At 37.5% G+C, this 12,572-nt stretch overlaps 1 protein-coding gene across 2 annotated transcripts in view; it reads right to left on the minus strand.

Annotated features, from left to right (window-relative positions):
• Positions 1 to 9,232, minus strand: part of LOC140946989 (adhesion G-protein coupled receptor D1-like) — a 9,702-nt gene extending 470 nt beyond the window's left edge. For both annotated transcript variants that reach the window (XM_073396071.1, XM_073396072.1), the window contains exons 1-16: positions 9,087 to 9,232; positions 8,600 to 8,652; positions 8,448 to 8,492; positions 8,220 to 8,355; positions 7,824 to 7,928; positions 6,507 to 6,573; positions 6,080 to 6,179; positions 5,154 to 5,206; positions 4,718 to 4,844; positions 3,109 to 3,212; positions 2,311 to 2,413; positions 1,934 to 2,084; positions 1,481 to 1,565; positions 892 to 958; positions 477 to 559; positions 95 to 221 (exon numbers count right to left, since the gene is read on the minus strand). In XM_073396071.1, the coding sequence (XP_073252172.1) occupies positions 95 to 221; positions 477 to 559; positions 892 to 958; positions 1,481 to 1,565; positions 1,934 to 2,084; positions 2,311 to 2,413; positions 3,109 to 3,212; positions 4,718 to 4,844; positions 5,154 to 5,206; positions 6,080 to 6,179; positions 6,507 to 6,573; positions 7,824 to 7,928; positions 8,220 to 8,355; positions 8,448 to 8,492; positions 8,600 to 8,652; positions 9,087 to 9,153 (1,473 nt within the window). In that variant the 5' untranslated portion in view covers positions 9,154 to 9,232. The remainder of the gene's footprint in view (positions 1 to 94; positions 222 to 476; positions 560 to 891; positions 959 to 1,480; positions 1,566 to 1,933; positions 2,085 to 2,310; positions 2,414 to 3,108; positions 3,213 to 4,717; positions 4,845 to 5,153; positions 5,207 to 6,079; positions 6,180 to 6,506; positions 6,574 to 7,823; positions 7,929 to 8,219; positions 8,356 to 8,447; positions 8,493 to 8,599; positions 8,653 to 9,086) is intronic.
• Between the last annotated feature and the right edge of the window lie 3,340 nt (positions 9,233 to 12,572).

Consider the following 12,572-nt stretch of genomic DNA (forward strand, 5'->3'; position numbering starts at 1 on the left):
GAAAGGACCAGCTTAAACACTCACAGAATAGTAAAACAAAGATTATTATTTAGCTATTTTGGCGACGTGTGGGCCAGAGTGACAGTACACAAACCTGAGCAGAGTTGAGAATAGTAAAAATATATTGGAAAACCAATCCAGCGTCAGTGACTGCCAACAAACCAAATATCCAGGTTACTCCAAGCAGAGGCGAAAGAATGACACAAGCCTTAAGGCTTTTCCTAGTCACACAACAAAACAGAGAAAAATTAGACAAATGTCACGATTTCATTTTATTAATGACAGCAGTTCCCCCTTTGATTTTAAAGTGAACTGTCATTAAGTGACTTAATACCCAGTGGAGTGCTGTTGGAAGGCACCTCCCAGGCTCTTAGGAATGTCGTAGGCGTATCTCTAGGCATCATGGCAAAGTCAAAAAGGAAGGTAACTTCAATATCCCGCTTATAACTTTATTACTTATAATTTACTTAACTTACTTAAAAGCCTTCAATCTAGTTGGATTGGGCTCTTGCAAGTTTCTTATCTCTCGTAAAACTGCCAGGAGTATCACAAAGTTGACCTGAAAACGATCATACGGTGTTTCGCATCAGCAGCGTTTATGAATCATTACGACAAACGAGTACTTTCCGTAGGCGTAAGACAGTCTACGAAAAAGATACTATTGTAGTCAATCATATAAATATCAGGTGCGGAACAGAATTGTATTGCTGAAGTTTGAAATTCTGCATAGTTTGGGATAAAGGGCCCTTATTCAGTGATGGAGCCAGTGAAAACATTCTGAAAGTGAGGGTCACGCCTTTAAGAAGCCGGTGCATTTGTTTGATAGAAGCATCGATAGCTCGTAGACATGAAATTTAAGATACCGGTATAACATACATGTAGTATACTTACAGCCATTATAAGGAGCACAGGACCAACAAAAAACCAGCTCAAATGCTTGGAGAATGACAGCCAACAGCTGCAGAAAAACTAAGCTTCAGGTAAAGGCGCACAGGAGTTAAAGGCCCAAAAGGCCGGAGCTTATCCTGGTTTCCCTAGCATGAAGCATGCCGCGGAGTATTGCCACCGTTCCCCATGGACGGGATGCCAGTCCATCGCAGGGTTACCCCCCAGCAGTATGTCGACAGTGCCCATTTATACACCTGGGTAAAGAGAGCTAAAGTGTGGTAAAGTCCCTTGTCTAACGAAAAACAATGCGAAGGGCGGGGCTTGGAGTTCGAGGAGTTACCCACTCGGCCGACATACGCCTTCACAAACAAAAACAAAACAAAAAAGTCATGGCTAAATAGTTCAAAGCACTAGGCAATCTTTTGCATCCTGCGTTAAAACAAATCAACCAATTTTATGCGAAAAACCTAATTTTCACGACTACAATTAAGCCGTAAATATTAGCTTTTCGCGCCAGTAATCTTTTTAAAACTCAACACGAAAGCTTGTAGTAATTTATCTCAACTGTCTTTTGTCTTTTCAAGTGTCTTACAAATGTTCGTTTGTGTAGTATCTCAATCCTTCACCATCTTTAAAACCAACCACGAGAGATATAACAACTGGTATGACTGGGAAACCTGTCAAACAATCGAATAAAAATTATCAAAAAAATAGAGATTTGCTAATCATTCGAGGAAACTAACAGCATGTCTTATATTACGAAAATAAGCACAATGGTAAATGTTTAGACGTCGTCCCTTAAACATTTGTAAAAAACCTCCGTGTCCGACTTCATACTCCGGCACAACCTTTGACTCTGCATTTTGGGGGACTACGTCAAAAAATATAGTGGATAGCATAAAACAATATTTTTCCTATAAATTACATCATATGATCGAAATATGCTTGCCTGTTTGTCATGAATCGCGCAAAGATACTCTTGTGTTAGAAATTTGGAACAATTAAACACAAAGCTAAGTAAGGAGCACAGAACTGCCGAACTTACCCCATGCAAATAAATATAGGTACAGCAATTTAACTGTGCTAGCAAAGACCTCAACCACCATGATGTAGAGATATACTCCCTCTAAGAGCATCCAGCCGAACGATGCTAGGTAAAAGTAGTGAAGCAAAACCGCAACTGACACACACGCAAGCTAGAAAAGATAAAAAAGCATATCACCAGTGCATAATTTTAAGGCACTGGTTTGCGTGGAAGTCATGTTGAAAGCAAAATAGCTGCTTTAGCTTCTGTCTTCTTTTGATGAGATGTCGGTATTTGTCAAACCAATTGAGTAACAATTGCAAAGTGTAGATAAGATGAGCTCAAAACTGCTTTGATTGCAAAACTAAATGTGCTCGATGATATAAATGTACACTAACCCGATTAATTGTAGCATTTATCCCAGAGAGAAACACTACTTGTGCAAGGAATAGTGCTGCAGCAAGATTAATCCGAATCTGAATCCCCTCAGCTCTAAACTTCCTACAAATAAAGCCGAAAATAATGGCGATTCCTTCGTATCATTGAAATAAAGTCAACAGTAATGTTTGGCTATAAGCAGAGGACCACAAAAGGTACATATACTTCGTGCGATTACTAATGTGAACAGTTTTAAGGCGCATGTTAAGACTTATCTTTTTAGAACTTCATATTGGTGAGCAATTTTATATTCAGTTCTTACTTGTATTCGTATATATTCTTTTTATTTTTTATTTTTAAATACATTATCTTTTATTTGTTTCTTGTAACGTAATGCAGTTGTAATGCGCAGCTGATCATTCTCATGTTAAGCTGCGCACAATAAGTTCATAAATTATTATTAATTATTATTATTACATATCCTGCATAAAATGTTAATCAAAAACGACTATGTACGAGAATGATACCATCTCAAAGTCATCTCATCTCCAGGATTAAGTGTAATACGGATCGCCATCCGAGAATGTATAGTGTCCACAGTGTGTTCAGTGTTTTATTAAATTTTCGTTTATTTTACTTTATTAAGAAACATTTTCTGTCCTATTATACACGAAAATGTTTTAAAGGATATAGTCAGAAAACGGAGAAAGATTTGAGGAAGCCCACGATACGTAAGCTAATCGGATGACGTTGATTTAAGTCTATTACATTTAATTTTCTCTCTGATTTCACGCCATGAAAAAGGGAATAATACTTACATGAAGACAACATATATAATGACGACCATAACCTCTCCAATGAGAGACAAAGCACATCCAATGTATGTTATGATTGACAGGGATGTCTCGTGCTCTTTGGGATTCTAATTAAACACAACATACGCGGGTGTTATCACTGATAAAGGCAAACCCATAATATACTTTCATTCCTAGTCCTTCGTTTCTCTATTACTTATGCGCAACCTTCCTAATAGCTAAATGTTCTATGTAGTCTCCTTTATTTAGGTCTAAGTATTTGTAAACATTCTCTTCTTATTATAGCCTCTTTATTCGGTGTCAGTTTCTGATTTTATTTTTTTTTCTGAGTTTCTGTGCTGTTGACGCTCTACAAGCTTGCATCAGGGACATAAGAACCTGGATGGTCCAAGACAAACTTCGGCTGAACGATGCTAAGACCGAGTTTCTTATTATAGGTACACGCGCACAGTTAAATAAGGTTATGATAAGTGACTCGCAAGTAGGTGAGGTAAAGGTTTCTGCGGTTTACTCTGTTAGAAACCTGGGTGCTTGGTTTGATGCAAACATGAATATGACCACACATATTAACAGCATATGTCAGAATATTTATTACCATCTACATAACATCCGGCGTATTAGAAAGTATTTATCATATGATAATAGGAAGTCCATTGTACAGGCTATTATAATGTCACGATTAGACTATTGTAACGGTCTATTATATGGTACGCCCGCTGTTCATCTTGGTAAGCTGCAACGCCTGCAGAACGCGGCAGCTCGGCTGGTATGTACTATATCTAGGTATGATCCTATCACACCATCCCTGATCAACCTGCACTGGCTTCCGGTTACCCACAGAATAGAATTCAAGATAGCAATGCTAGTTCACAAATGTATCTACGGCGTCGCACCACAATATCTTTTAGACTTGATAAAAATCAAAGAGAGCTCGCGGTATCAGTTGAGATCATACCGGGGCATACTCCTGATGGACAATACCTATAGAACAAAAAAGACACTCGGGGATAGGGCGTTTGAAAATGCTGCGCCCAAAGTATGGAATCGACTCCCTCTAGAAATTAGACAATGTCAATCATTGAACATTTTTAAAGTTTTACTAAAGACACATCTTTTTAAATTAGCTTTTTTATTAGTTCTTTTATTAACTCATATTTTACTTTTATTGTTTTTCGAAAATTGTAAATTATTATTATTATTATCATTATTTGGACTAGCCATTTATTACTTTAAGATTTTAGTGTTGTAATGCGCACTCGATCATATCTTTATCGCATGCTAGACTGCGCAATATAAGAAATAAACATTATTATTATTCATTATTATTATTATAGTTACTGATGACTATGGCTAAGGGCAAAGCACCAAATCTCCTTCGTTTCAATCTTAATCAGTCCTTATGTTCCCTGCTTTTTAATCATACGTAACAAAGTTTGGGTACAGATTTTCCAAAGGTTTTTTTTTTTATATAAAGTCATTATTATTATTATGATTATTACTATCCCTATTTTGACGGCTAGCAGGTTAGCGAGAGCAAGTTTCTGAAAAAAAAAGAGAAACTCTCGAAACACTGAGGATCTAGCGAGAAATGATTCCGTCACAAAATATTCACCTGGACGGGTTTATACTGCATCAAAACGGCAAAGTTTGTCAGATGATTACAGCTACAAACTGTTCTCTCTGTCGATGACTCGTTCAATAAGGTACAGCCTTCACTTGACCAAGAACCATTAGGTGTCCTTTTAACGGAAAGCAATAGAGGAGCTATCAGATGATCAGATTCAAGAACTGACTATAACGAAGAGGATCCCTGGGAGCCTGTGAAATATATTGTTAGTCCATCCTTATAAAATCCCTTCCGTTAGTCTTTCTATTTGATTTTAATTTACATTGTGTACATGCTGAAGTTGAATATATTCTTGTCAAAAGAGATGATAATTTGCAAGGAGACAGATAGGTCTAAGTGATATAATTAGAAGGCACATGGAAAAAATTATCGACTTAAACGACGCAAGGAAAAACTAAGCAACTGCGACTAATTCACATACCAGATGTCTTCTTTCCAAAAGACACATTTTCTTATGACTTTTTCTTGAAGGACCTCAACAAAAAGAATGCAAGTTTAAGAAAACTGACGTTAAGGATAATTCAAAAGAGTCATTTCATAGAAAAGAGAATGGTACAGTTTGTATATAGGCTTCAGATCCCCCGGGAATAAGTAAGGGAATGTTTAACAAAAAATATACTCCCTACAACGCCCATACAAGCAGGCTCCGACCGAAAGGGGTACATGTGTTTGGCCTTAGGTATATCAAAAAGAGATTTCATGAGTTGAAGTATATTTGGATAAAGATGACATGGATCCATCAAAACGTTAAGTTTCTTTCATATCGATCGTAATGAAATTTCTCATTTTGGTCTGTAGAGCCGGGGACCTAAAATGTCTAACAGGGGCGTTTTATGGCTGTGAAGATAGGCAAGAAAAACTTCCTGGTTCATTGTTCTATAGCCTGTTGACAGACCATCTATTTTCTCTTTAAAGACTGTCGAGCACGATCGAAAAGAAAAATGAGACTAACTGACTCATTAATATTCATATTTTTAAGGGGTGCAGCGTTCTAAACTAGGTATATATGAAAGGGATTAAACCATTTAGCAGTTAGAGAAGGTATAGGAACTGACAGGTACCTTTTCTGTCAAAAATGGTATATAAAAGGGTAGGGGGTTGGACCTCCGGGCGGAACCTCCCAGTTTAAAACCTCTTTGAGTATCCCCCCTTCCCCTGGGCTTGAACGAGCAACTGAATAGTCTCAATATGCAAGTAGTTGTTCGAACGACTTTGAAATAGCGTCCATGTGCAATTTGTGACAACGGGGACGTGACTATCTGATCCTCCCCCCTCTTTGTTACCAAAGTTAAGTACTTTTTAGACATTTTCTCACTTACGAGATCACATGATCTCTTATCCGCTCACCTTGGGATGGGTAAACTCGGCTATAACCAAATTTGGAATCGTCTTGTTGAAGCGGGGACTAAGTACCACGCCAATAACGGAGGTAACCAAAGTGTTACCGCTGGACAAATGGAGAATAAGTTCACTCAACAAATGTTAACGAACGGGATATAGCTTGTTACACAACCATATATTAGAACAAAGGATAGGGACATTTTCCCAGATATTTCTCAGCAGCCGTCTCTATCCTTCCAAGACGCAACTGGACTTTACTTCCTGTCATGATGTGGCCTGCGTAGCAGGCATCAAAAGGGGTAGGGGATAGGGAAAAAGGGAGGGGGATTGGGAATGATGGTATGAATAGCACCAAACATGACTTGTATTAAATAGGACTGCGGAATAAATCGTTAAAAATTAACTTCATTTCAGTATTGATGGTGGGCCTTACCCGCTATTTAGCCTCAAAACTGAGTCTTGATCTTTCAATGGAAGCAGTGAAACCGCGACAATTGTCTCTAATGATATAATAATTAATTCAAACAAAAATATGTTATAAACCATTTACATGTAACATCTAAGTAGTTATTTTCCTGGGAGTAGGCTCCGATGTCGGAAAAAATTTGTATTTGTGTTGTATTTTATTTTACTCTATCCTATAATACATTAGTTGTAAAATAATACAGTAGTTGTACAATATCAATCGGTACAAAGTTGCTTAAACTACGTGTACATAATAATGATAATAAAAGAAAAAAATTAGAATGGAGAAGGGCACATTATAGTAAAACTAATCATGGCCCTTTAACAAGATTGACTTTATTCTTTTGTAGTTTTGTTATTCATTAAAACACAAACACGCACGCACGCACACACACACGTACACAAGTCAATATTGAGCAAGATAATATTTTTAAGTGCCTTTTTGAACAGGATTTTCGATGATTTATTGCAAAGAGAAAAGGGGAGATCGTTCCAAGAGAATAGTAAATACTAGTTAAACATTGATTTCCTAGATAACTTTTTATCTTTGTCATAATATTAATACTCTTACTGACTTTATCACAAACATAGTCGATATGGTCATGCCAGGATAGGTGGTGGTGGTGTCAATATAGATACCTAAGTATTTAATTTTGGATACTTGCTCTAAGCATTGGCCAGCTATCGATAGCAGAGGTAATAAATTATAATCTACTTTCTGACGAGGTTGAAAGATAAGATATTTAGTTTTTCTTAGATTTAAGGTTAATTTATTTGCACATAGCCAGTCATAAATATTAGGTAGTTCTTTATTTATCTTTAATAAGAGTTCATCTATATTTTTAGCTGCAGCTGTTAAAGAGGTATCGTCTGCAAATAGTCTCACGGAGAAGAAATCAGAAGATTGAGTAAAGTCGTTTGTATATATCAAGAATAACAACGGTCCTAAAATTGATAAAATTAATGTGGGAAAAAATGGCAAAAAAAGTATTGAAACAGTACAAACAAATTCGTCGGCGAGAAAAGCGAACTGAGCGCTCAGCTCGTTTCGCTCGACGGCCATTTTTTTTTTCGCCCTTTCCCAACTGCGGTCCCTAGTGCCAGGCTGAGTAGTTAATATATGATTCTCCTTTCTCATATTTTCTGCATCCTTTAAAACTCTAGCTTAAGTAACAAAGATACTTGATTCAGAACTATAATGATTTTATTTTCGATTTCTACTGAATGAAATCAGTGTCAAGTATTCTATGACTGTATATATAAAGTATACAAACGAATTACCAACCTGTATCATTAAACAGCCTGTGTGTTAGTGTAATTTTCTCGCTTGTATTAAATTCAATTTCTACTTTTTGTGACCATTCCTTTTGAACCTTTCTCACTTTAACACCTGTTGATAAGGTTCAGCAAAAAAGATTTCATTGCTCCTGAAGAAAGAGGGTTTTGGCAACGTGCTTGTTAAGCCAGCTTACAGCTATGATATTTGCCAGTTCTTTCGAAAATAGAGATTTAAAGAAAACAGCATTGAAACGATAAAGGACTTTCAAAACGGAAAAGGCGACAAAAATCGATCAATCAACCAATCAATTATTGTGTGAAGAAACAAATGTCAGGTCGATTAGGTTCATTAATATACCTCTTCATTCAATTACCATAAAGTATGAGTCAGAAAGAAACTCACTTATGTCTGGTTTCCCAGAATCCACTGCGTATGTTTGGTCGTATTTGCAATACAGCTCACAGCGGCCTATACTCTCAGTTTCCACTCGCAGTTTCCACTCGCAGTTGCCACCACCTGACCACCTACAGTTCAAGTTCTGTCAACAAAATCATTGATTAACTCTCATTTTTCTTGGAAATGGCCGTTTTGTTGTTGTAGGAAAAGCACAAAAATAAATAACGTACTTACCTTCCATTGCGAATAATTCATACTCTCCTTGAAGCAGCTAGAAAGCTGCAATTTAAAAATCATATCATAAAAATTTAGCTTCGTATGTCATTTTCCAAAGAGATAAAATCTCATTTCATCCAAAATTATGTAAACTTAGGATAGAAACATACCTTGTATTTAATACATTCATCACTGTACTTTTCGGGCTTCGGAGTGGATTTGTCTGCAAACAAATTTTATTTGAATTATACTTTTTTTATTAATAACTTAGCCTTGTCCTACTTGTTTTCGAAAAAATGCCAAACGTGAAAAGGATTGTGTATGTATGCATTAAAGTAGGAAACATTTTTTTTCACTACCAGTGTGATTAAACCACGGAACATTAGTCGAGGTTATCAATGTGTTTTTAACTTGATTTAAAAGCACTACTTCCTTTAGCCTGAGAGTGAAAACAGCTGACATTTCTCGACGTCATTACAGGTTTCCCCGCTGGGAAATCTCTGGTGGCGTCTCTAGTCGAAATGTCGGCTGTTTTCCTAGGCTATATTTTTTTGTTCAACTAGGGAAAGATTTGGGTACATAAAAATGGTGTCCTACCGAAGTTTCTTAGTTTACCCATGCAGGTATTAGAAGGAGGCTACAATGACTCGGACAAACCTTCCGAGGGGTAAGAACAAAGACGTCCGTTTACTTCGTTGTCACAATCCTTTGACTTCAGTTTCATTGTATCTCTACTTATTACATAGCAGTTCCCTGACTCCGTTTCATCAAGGAGCGCATGTGAGTTCAAATGGTCGACCGGCTGACTGACATTGCCCCAGAAGTAGCTTCCATTTTCCTCTTTAAGAGCCGTCCAGTAGTTGACGTCTTCTAGTTCTGCTAGTTCAGTTTGGGCGTCGCAAAGTTCATAAGTATTGCTAATCTTGGCTAGTGGACAGTTCAACGATGCGGCGGTCCAGTTCATTTTAGTATCGCTAACTGCTTCATAGACGACGACGCTATGCGTAGCTATAATCAGTGAAAAAGAATAATTTATGATAGAGAAATATTTATTTATTATTTTTATTATTATTTTTGATAGAGAAATATGATAGCGCTAGACAGAGAGTTGTTAAAATACTGTATGAGCTGTTAACTAGGCTAGCGTATTAATCGAACCCATGTATGATGGCCATTATAGATTTTTCCCTCTTTTGAGACACTGTCAATGACGGTGACCTGAAAAATAGTCCAAATCTGCAGCGGAAAAACATTGTCTTTGCCGTCTCTTTTTTTAATTTGTTTTCTTCCCCTGTGCCTCTGAGGATGCACGCAGAGATGAAGGGCTACTCACTCTCAGTCCATGAAACGCATTAAAAGAGCAAGTTCAATTTCTTGCCATCTTGACCGAACAAATTTGGTCGAGGAATTCCTAGATAGACGAAAGAAAGTTTTTCTTACGGGAACGTTACGGGAAATCCCGAGCGGATTACTTCCTCAGGTAGCCAATCAAAATACAAGATTTGCTTCATTTCGCCTGCTCGTTGAGGACATCCATAATAAGAGAAGTTTTTGACCGGTTGACTGGATGAAATTTTATGCGTGATGATTGAGTGCACGTGTTTTTATTGCCGCACGGCAGCTCTGAGAGTTCCATTATCATTACGTAGTCAATATTATTAAATGATTGTATTTCTAACAGTAAGATATAAAATAGACCGTGATAATGACGAATTCGCCATCTTCCAGCGGTGGTTAAATACTTTTTGCTTTGGTAACCGAGCCAGCCTTTTCATCCGGGTTAAAAGAAGCCAACCGAGTTCCCCGCGTACGGAAACAGAGCTCTTGATAACAGCTCAGGATATAAAACCCGGCTTCACAAATGCACACATTAATTTCTTGGCGAGATCTAGGAAACTGAGTCGTGGCCAACCCGAAAGCTTTGCTCCTTTGGCCTCTACACACTTTTCCAATGTAATATTTATTGTAACATGTATATTAGCTCTGATTTCCTTCCTTTTTAGCTCATGGATGACGTAGTCATGCCATGGGCTTTTGTAGGCACTCGAATGGCACTCGATCACTCACTCACTCACTCACTCACTCACTCACTCGATTCTAATTAATATATTCATTAAAGTTAGATTAAACACTTTACTCTTACCTCCCTTACTTAGTATTACTTTTGTTCCAAGTGCCTTTTACACATATTTTTGGAATATTCTAGAGGGTACTACTAAGGCGAATTTTTTTCCCGACACATCAATTATAGAGATGGGTTTTGTATAAATGGAAAGATTCTAAAGAACACTGATAATATCATCCGCAAGAAATAGACTTAGAATTGTTAAAAGGACATTGAAATAATTGAGCGTGGTTCATTGTTGCATATTTGGACGAATTGTGCACATTTGTTCCCGATATTATACTTGATATGGAGAAGATGCGATCAACAGGAGTGTGAAAGAGCTATTGCAGCCTGACGATGGGATTTCGTTCAGCGAAAAGCGAATAAGCAAAAGAGCCTTATAATCACTACCACAAAACGGTCCTCGAATTGTTAAAGCGACATCGAGGAGTATCTATTGTGGTTTATTCAGTTATTTGGACGAATCCGTTCGACCATTTGTCTACGTATGCAAACAGGGAATGAATTGATGTTGTGTGGACTAGAAGCACAGGTTTTAGAACCAACACGCGTTACGCTATTTTGCTTGAATTCTTAGGTGATCTTTGCCTTAAAGTAAGCTTTTGTTTGTCAGTGATTCCATTTAGCAGGGCTATTAATGTAATTTCTACAAGAAATGTTGCGCTGGTATGGGTTCACATTAGACCACTAAGTCTGACTTAGTAATCTCTTAAGTCGACTTAGTGAAAATGACAGGTATGAACCGCTAAGTCACAGAAGCGTGATTTCTGTCTTAGTGTCGGCAAACTCAAACGACCTAAGCAATTCTTAAGTCTGTTTCAAACATGACTTAAGGCTGACTTAAGAAACCTGATAGCAAAAAAAATTCAAAATCGTGGGTTTTATCAGATAGAGATTCCTCCGTTAGGCGCCAAAAGCAAAGAAATCACGACACAGTTTCTTCTCACGAACAAAATTAACTGAAGATGCATCGCCGAGGGGACGAAACGTTAGAAGGCAATTACGCTACCGACTTTTTACCTTATGCGACGTGGAAAGTCTCCAAACACCAACAGCAACACGCTTCTCTACAGACACAGGCTTTCTCAATCTCGTTTCCCGTCTCGTCAGATCACCACGAAGAATTCGGCAAAGCTCGTCAAACGTTTCACGTTCCATTCTAAAGTTTGGTTTCACCTCGTCTTCGGTGAACGCTCAAAAGTAGGGCGGTCAGAAAAAGCAGGCTTTCACGCTCTTCAACAAAATCTTCTGTCATTCCTTCACGAAGGAACATAAGATTTTGTAAGGTTATTTGGCTGATCAACCTTTGTAAATTTAATAAACAGACAAAAGTCGCAATTACAGCGATTTTACGGCTTCTCGGTCTCATTTTGATCTCAACTTCTTCGCTAAAATGGATCGTGACTACCTCGCCACATTTATGATGTTAGTTACCTTATCTGTTATTTTTATCGTTAATGATGACAGCTTTGCACAGAAAGAATTTGTCTTGTAGATATGTCTGAACGCTTAAGCGGACTTAGGGTGACTTGGCTTGACTTAGGCTAAGACAGACTTAGTGCCTAGTGTGAACCCACAAATTCAGGTGGAGAAAGGCAATCGGATACTTCGACTGCGTTTAAATTACTTGGCTATGGTCAGAGCACGTACTGCTTTGAGCTTAAATAATTTTTAGCTCGTGTTTATCAAAAGCGTGTTCTAAAGCAGTTCAATTTAGCCATAAACGCCTGTATTCTGTATTTAATATAGCTCGTACTTCACATACTAACCGTTACGTACTCTTTGTGAACAGCATATGGAAACATTTATTTAAAAGCATCGCACTTTTAGGAATTAACCTTCGAGGTCCATTAAAATACTGTTTAAAACCACGGTTTAAATAGAACTCGTGCTTATGTAAAACTTGGCTATTTTACAAGAAATCGCACTGTCGTTCGGAAAGTGTTTGACAGTCACATGAGAAAGCAAATTATTTTACAACTAAAAAGCGTTAGTAATTGCTTTTAAAGGTGATC

This window comes from Porites lutea, chromosome 8 (assembly GCF_958299795.1).
Source record: "Porites lutea chromosome 8, jaPorLute2.1, whole genome shotgun sequence".
Taxonomy (NCBI): Eukaryota; Metazoa; Cnidaria; class Anthozoa; order Scleractinia; family Poritidae; genus Porites; species Porites lutea.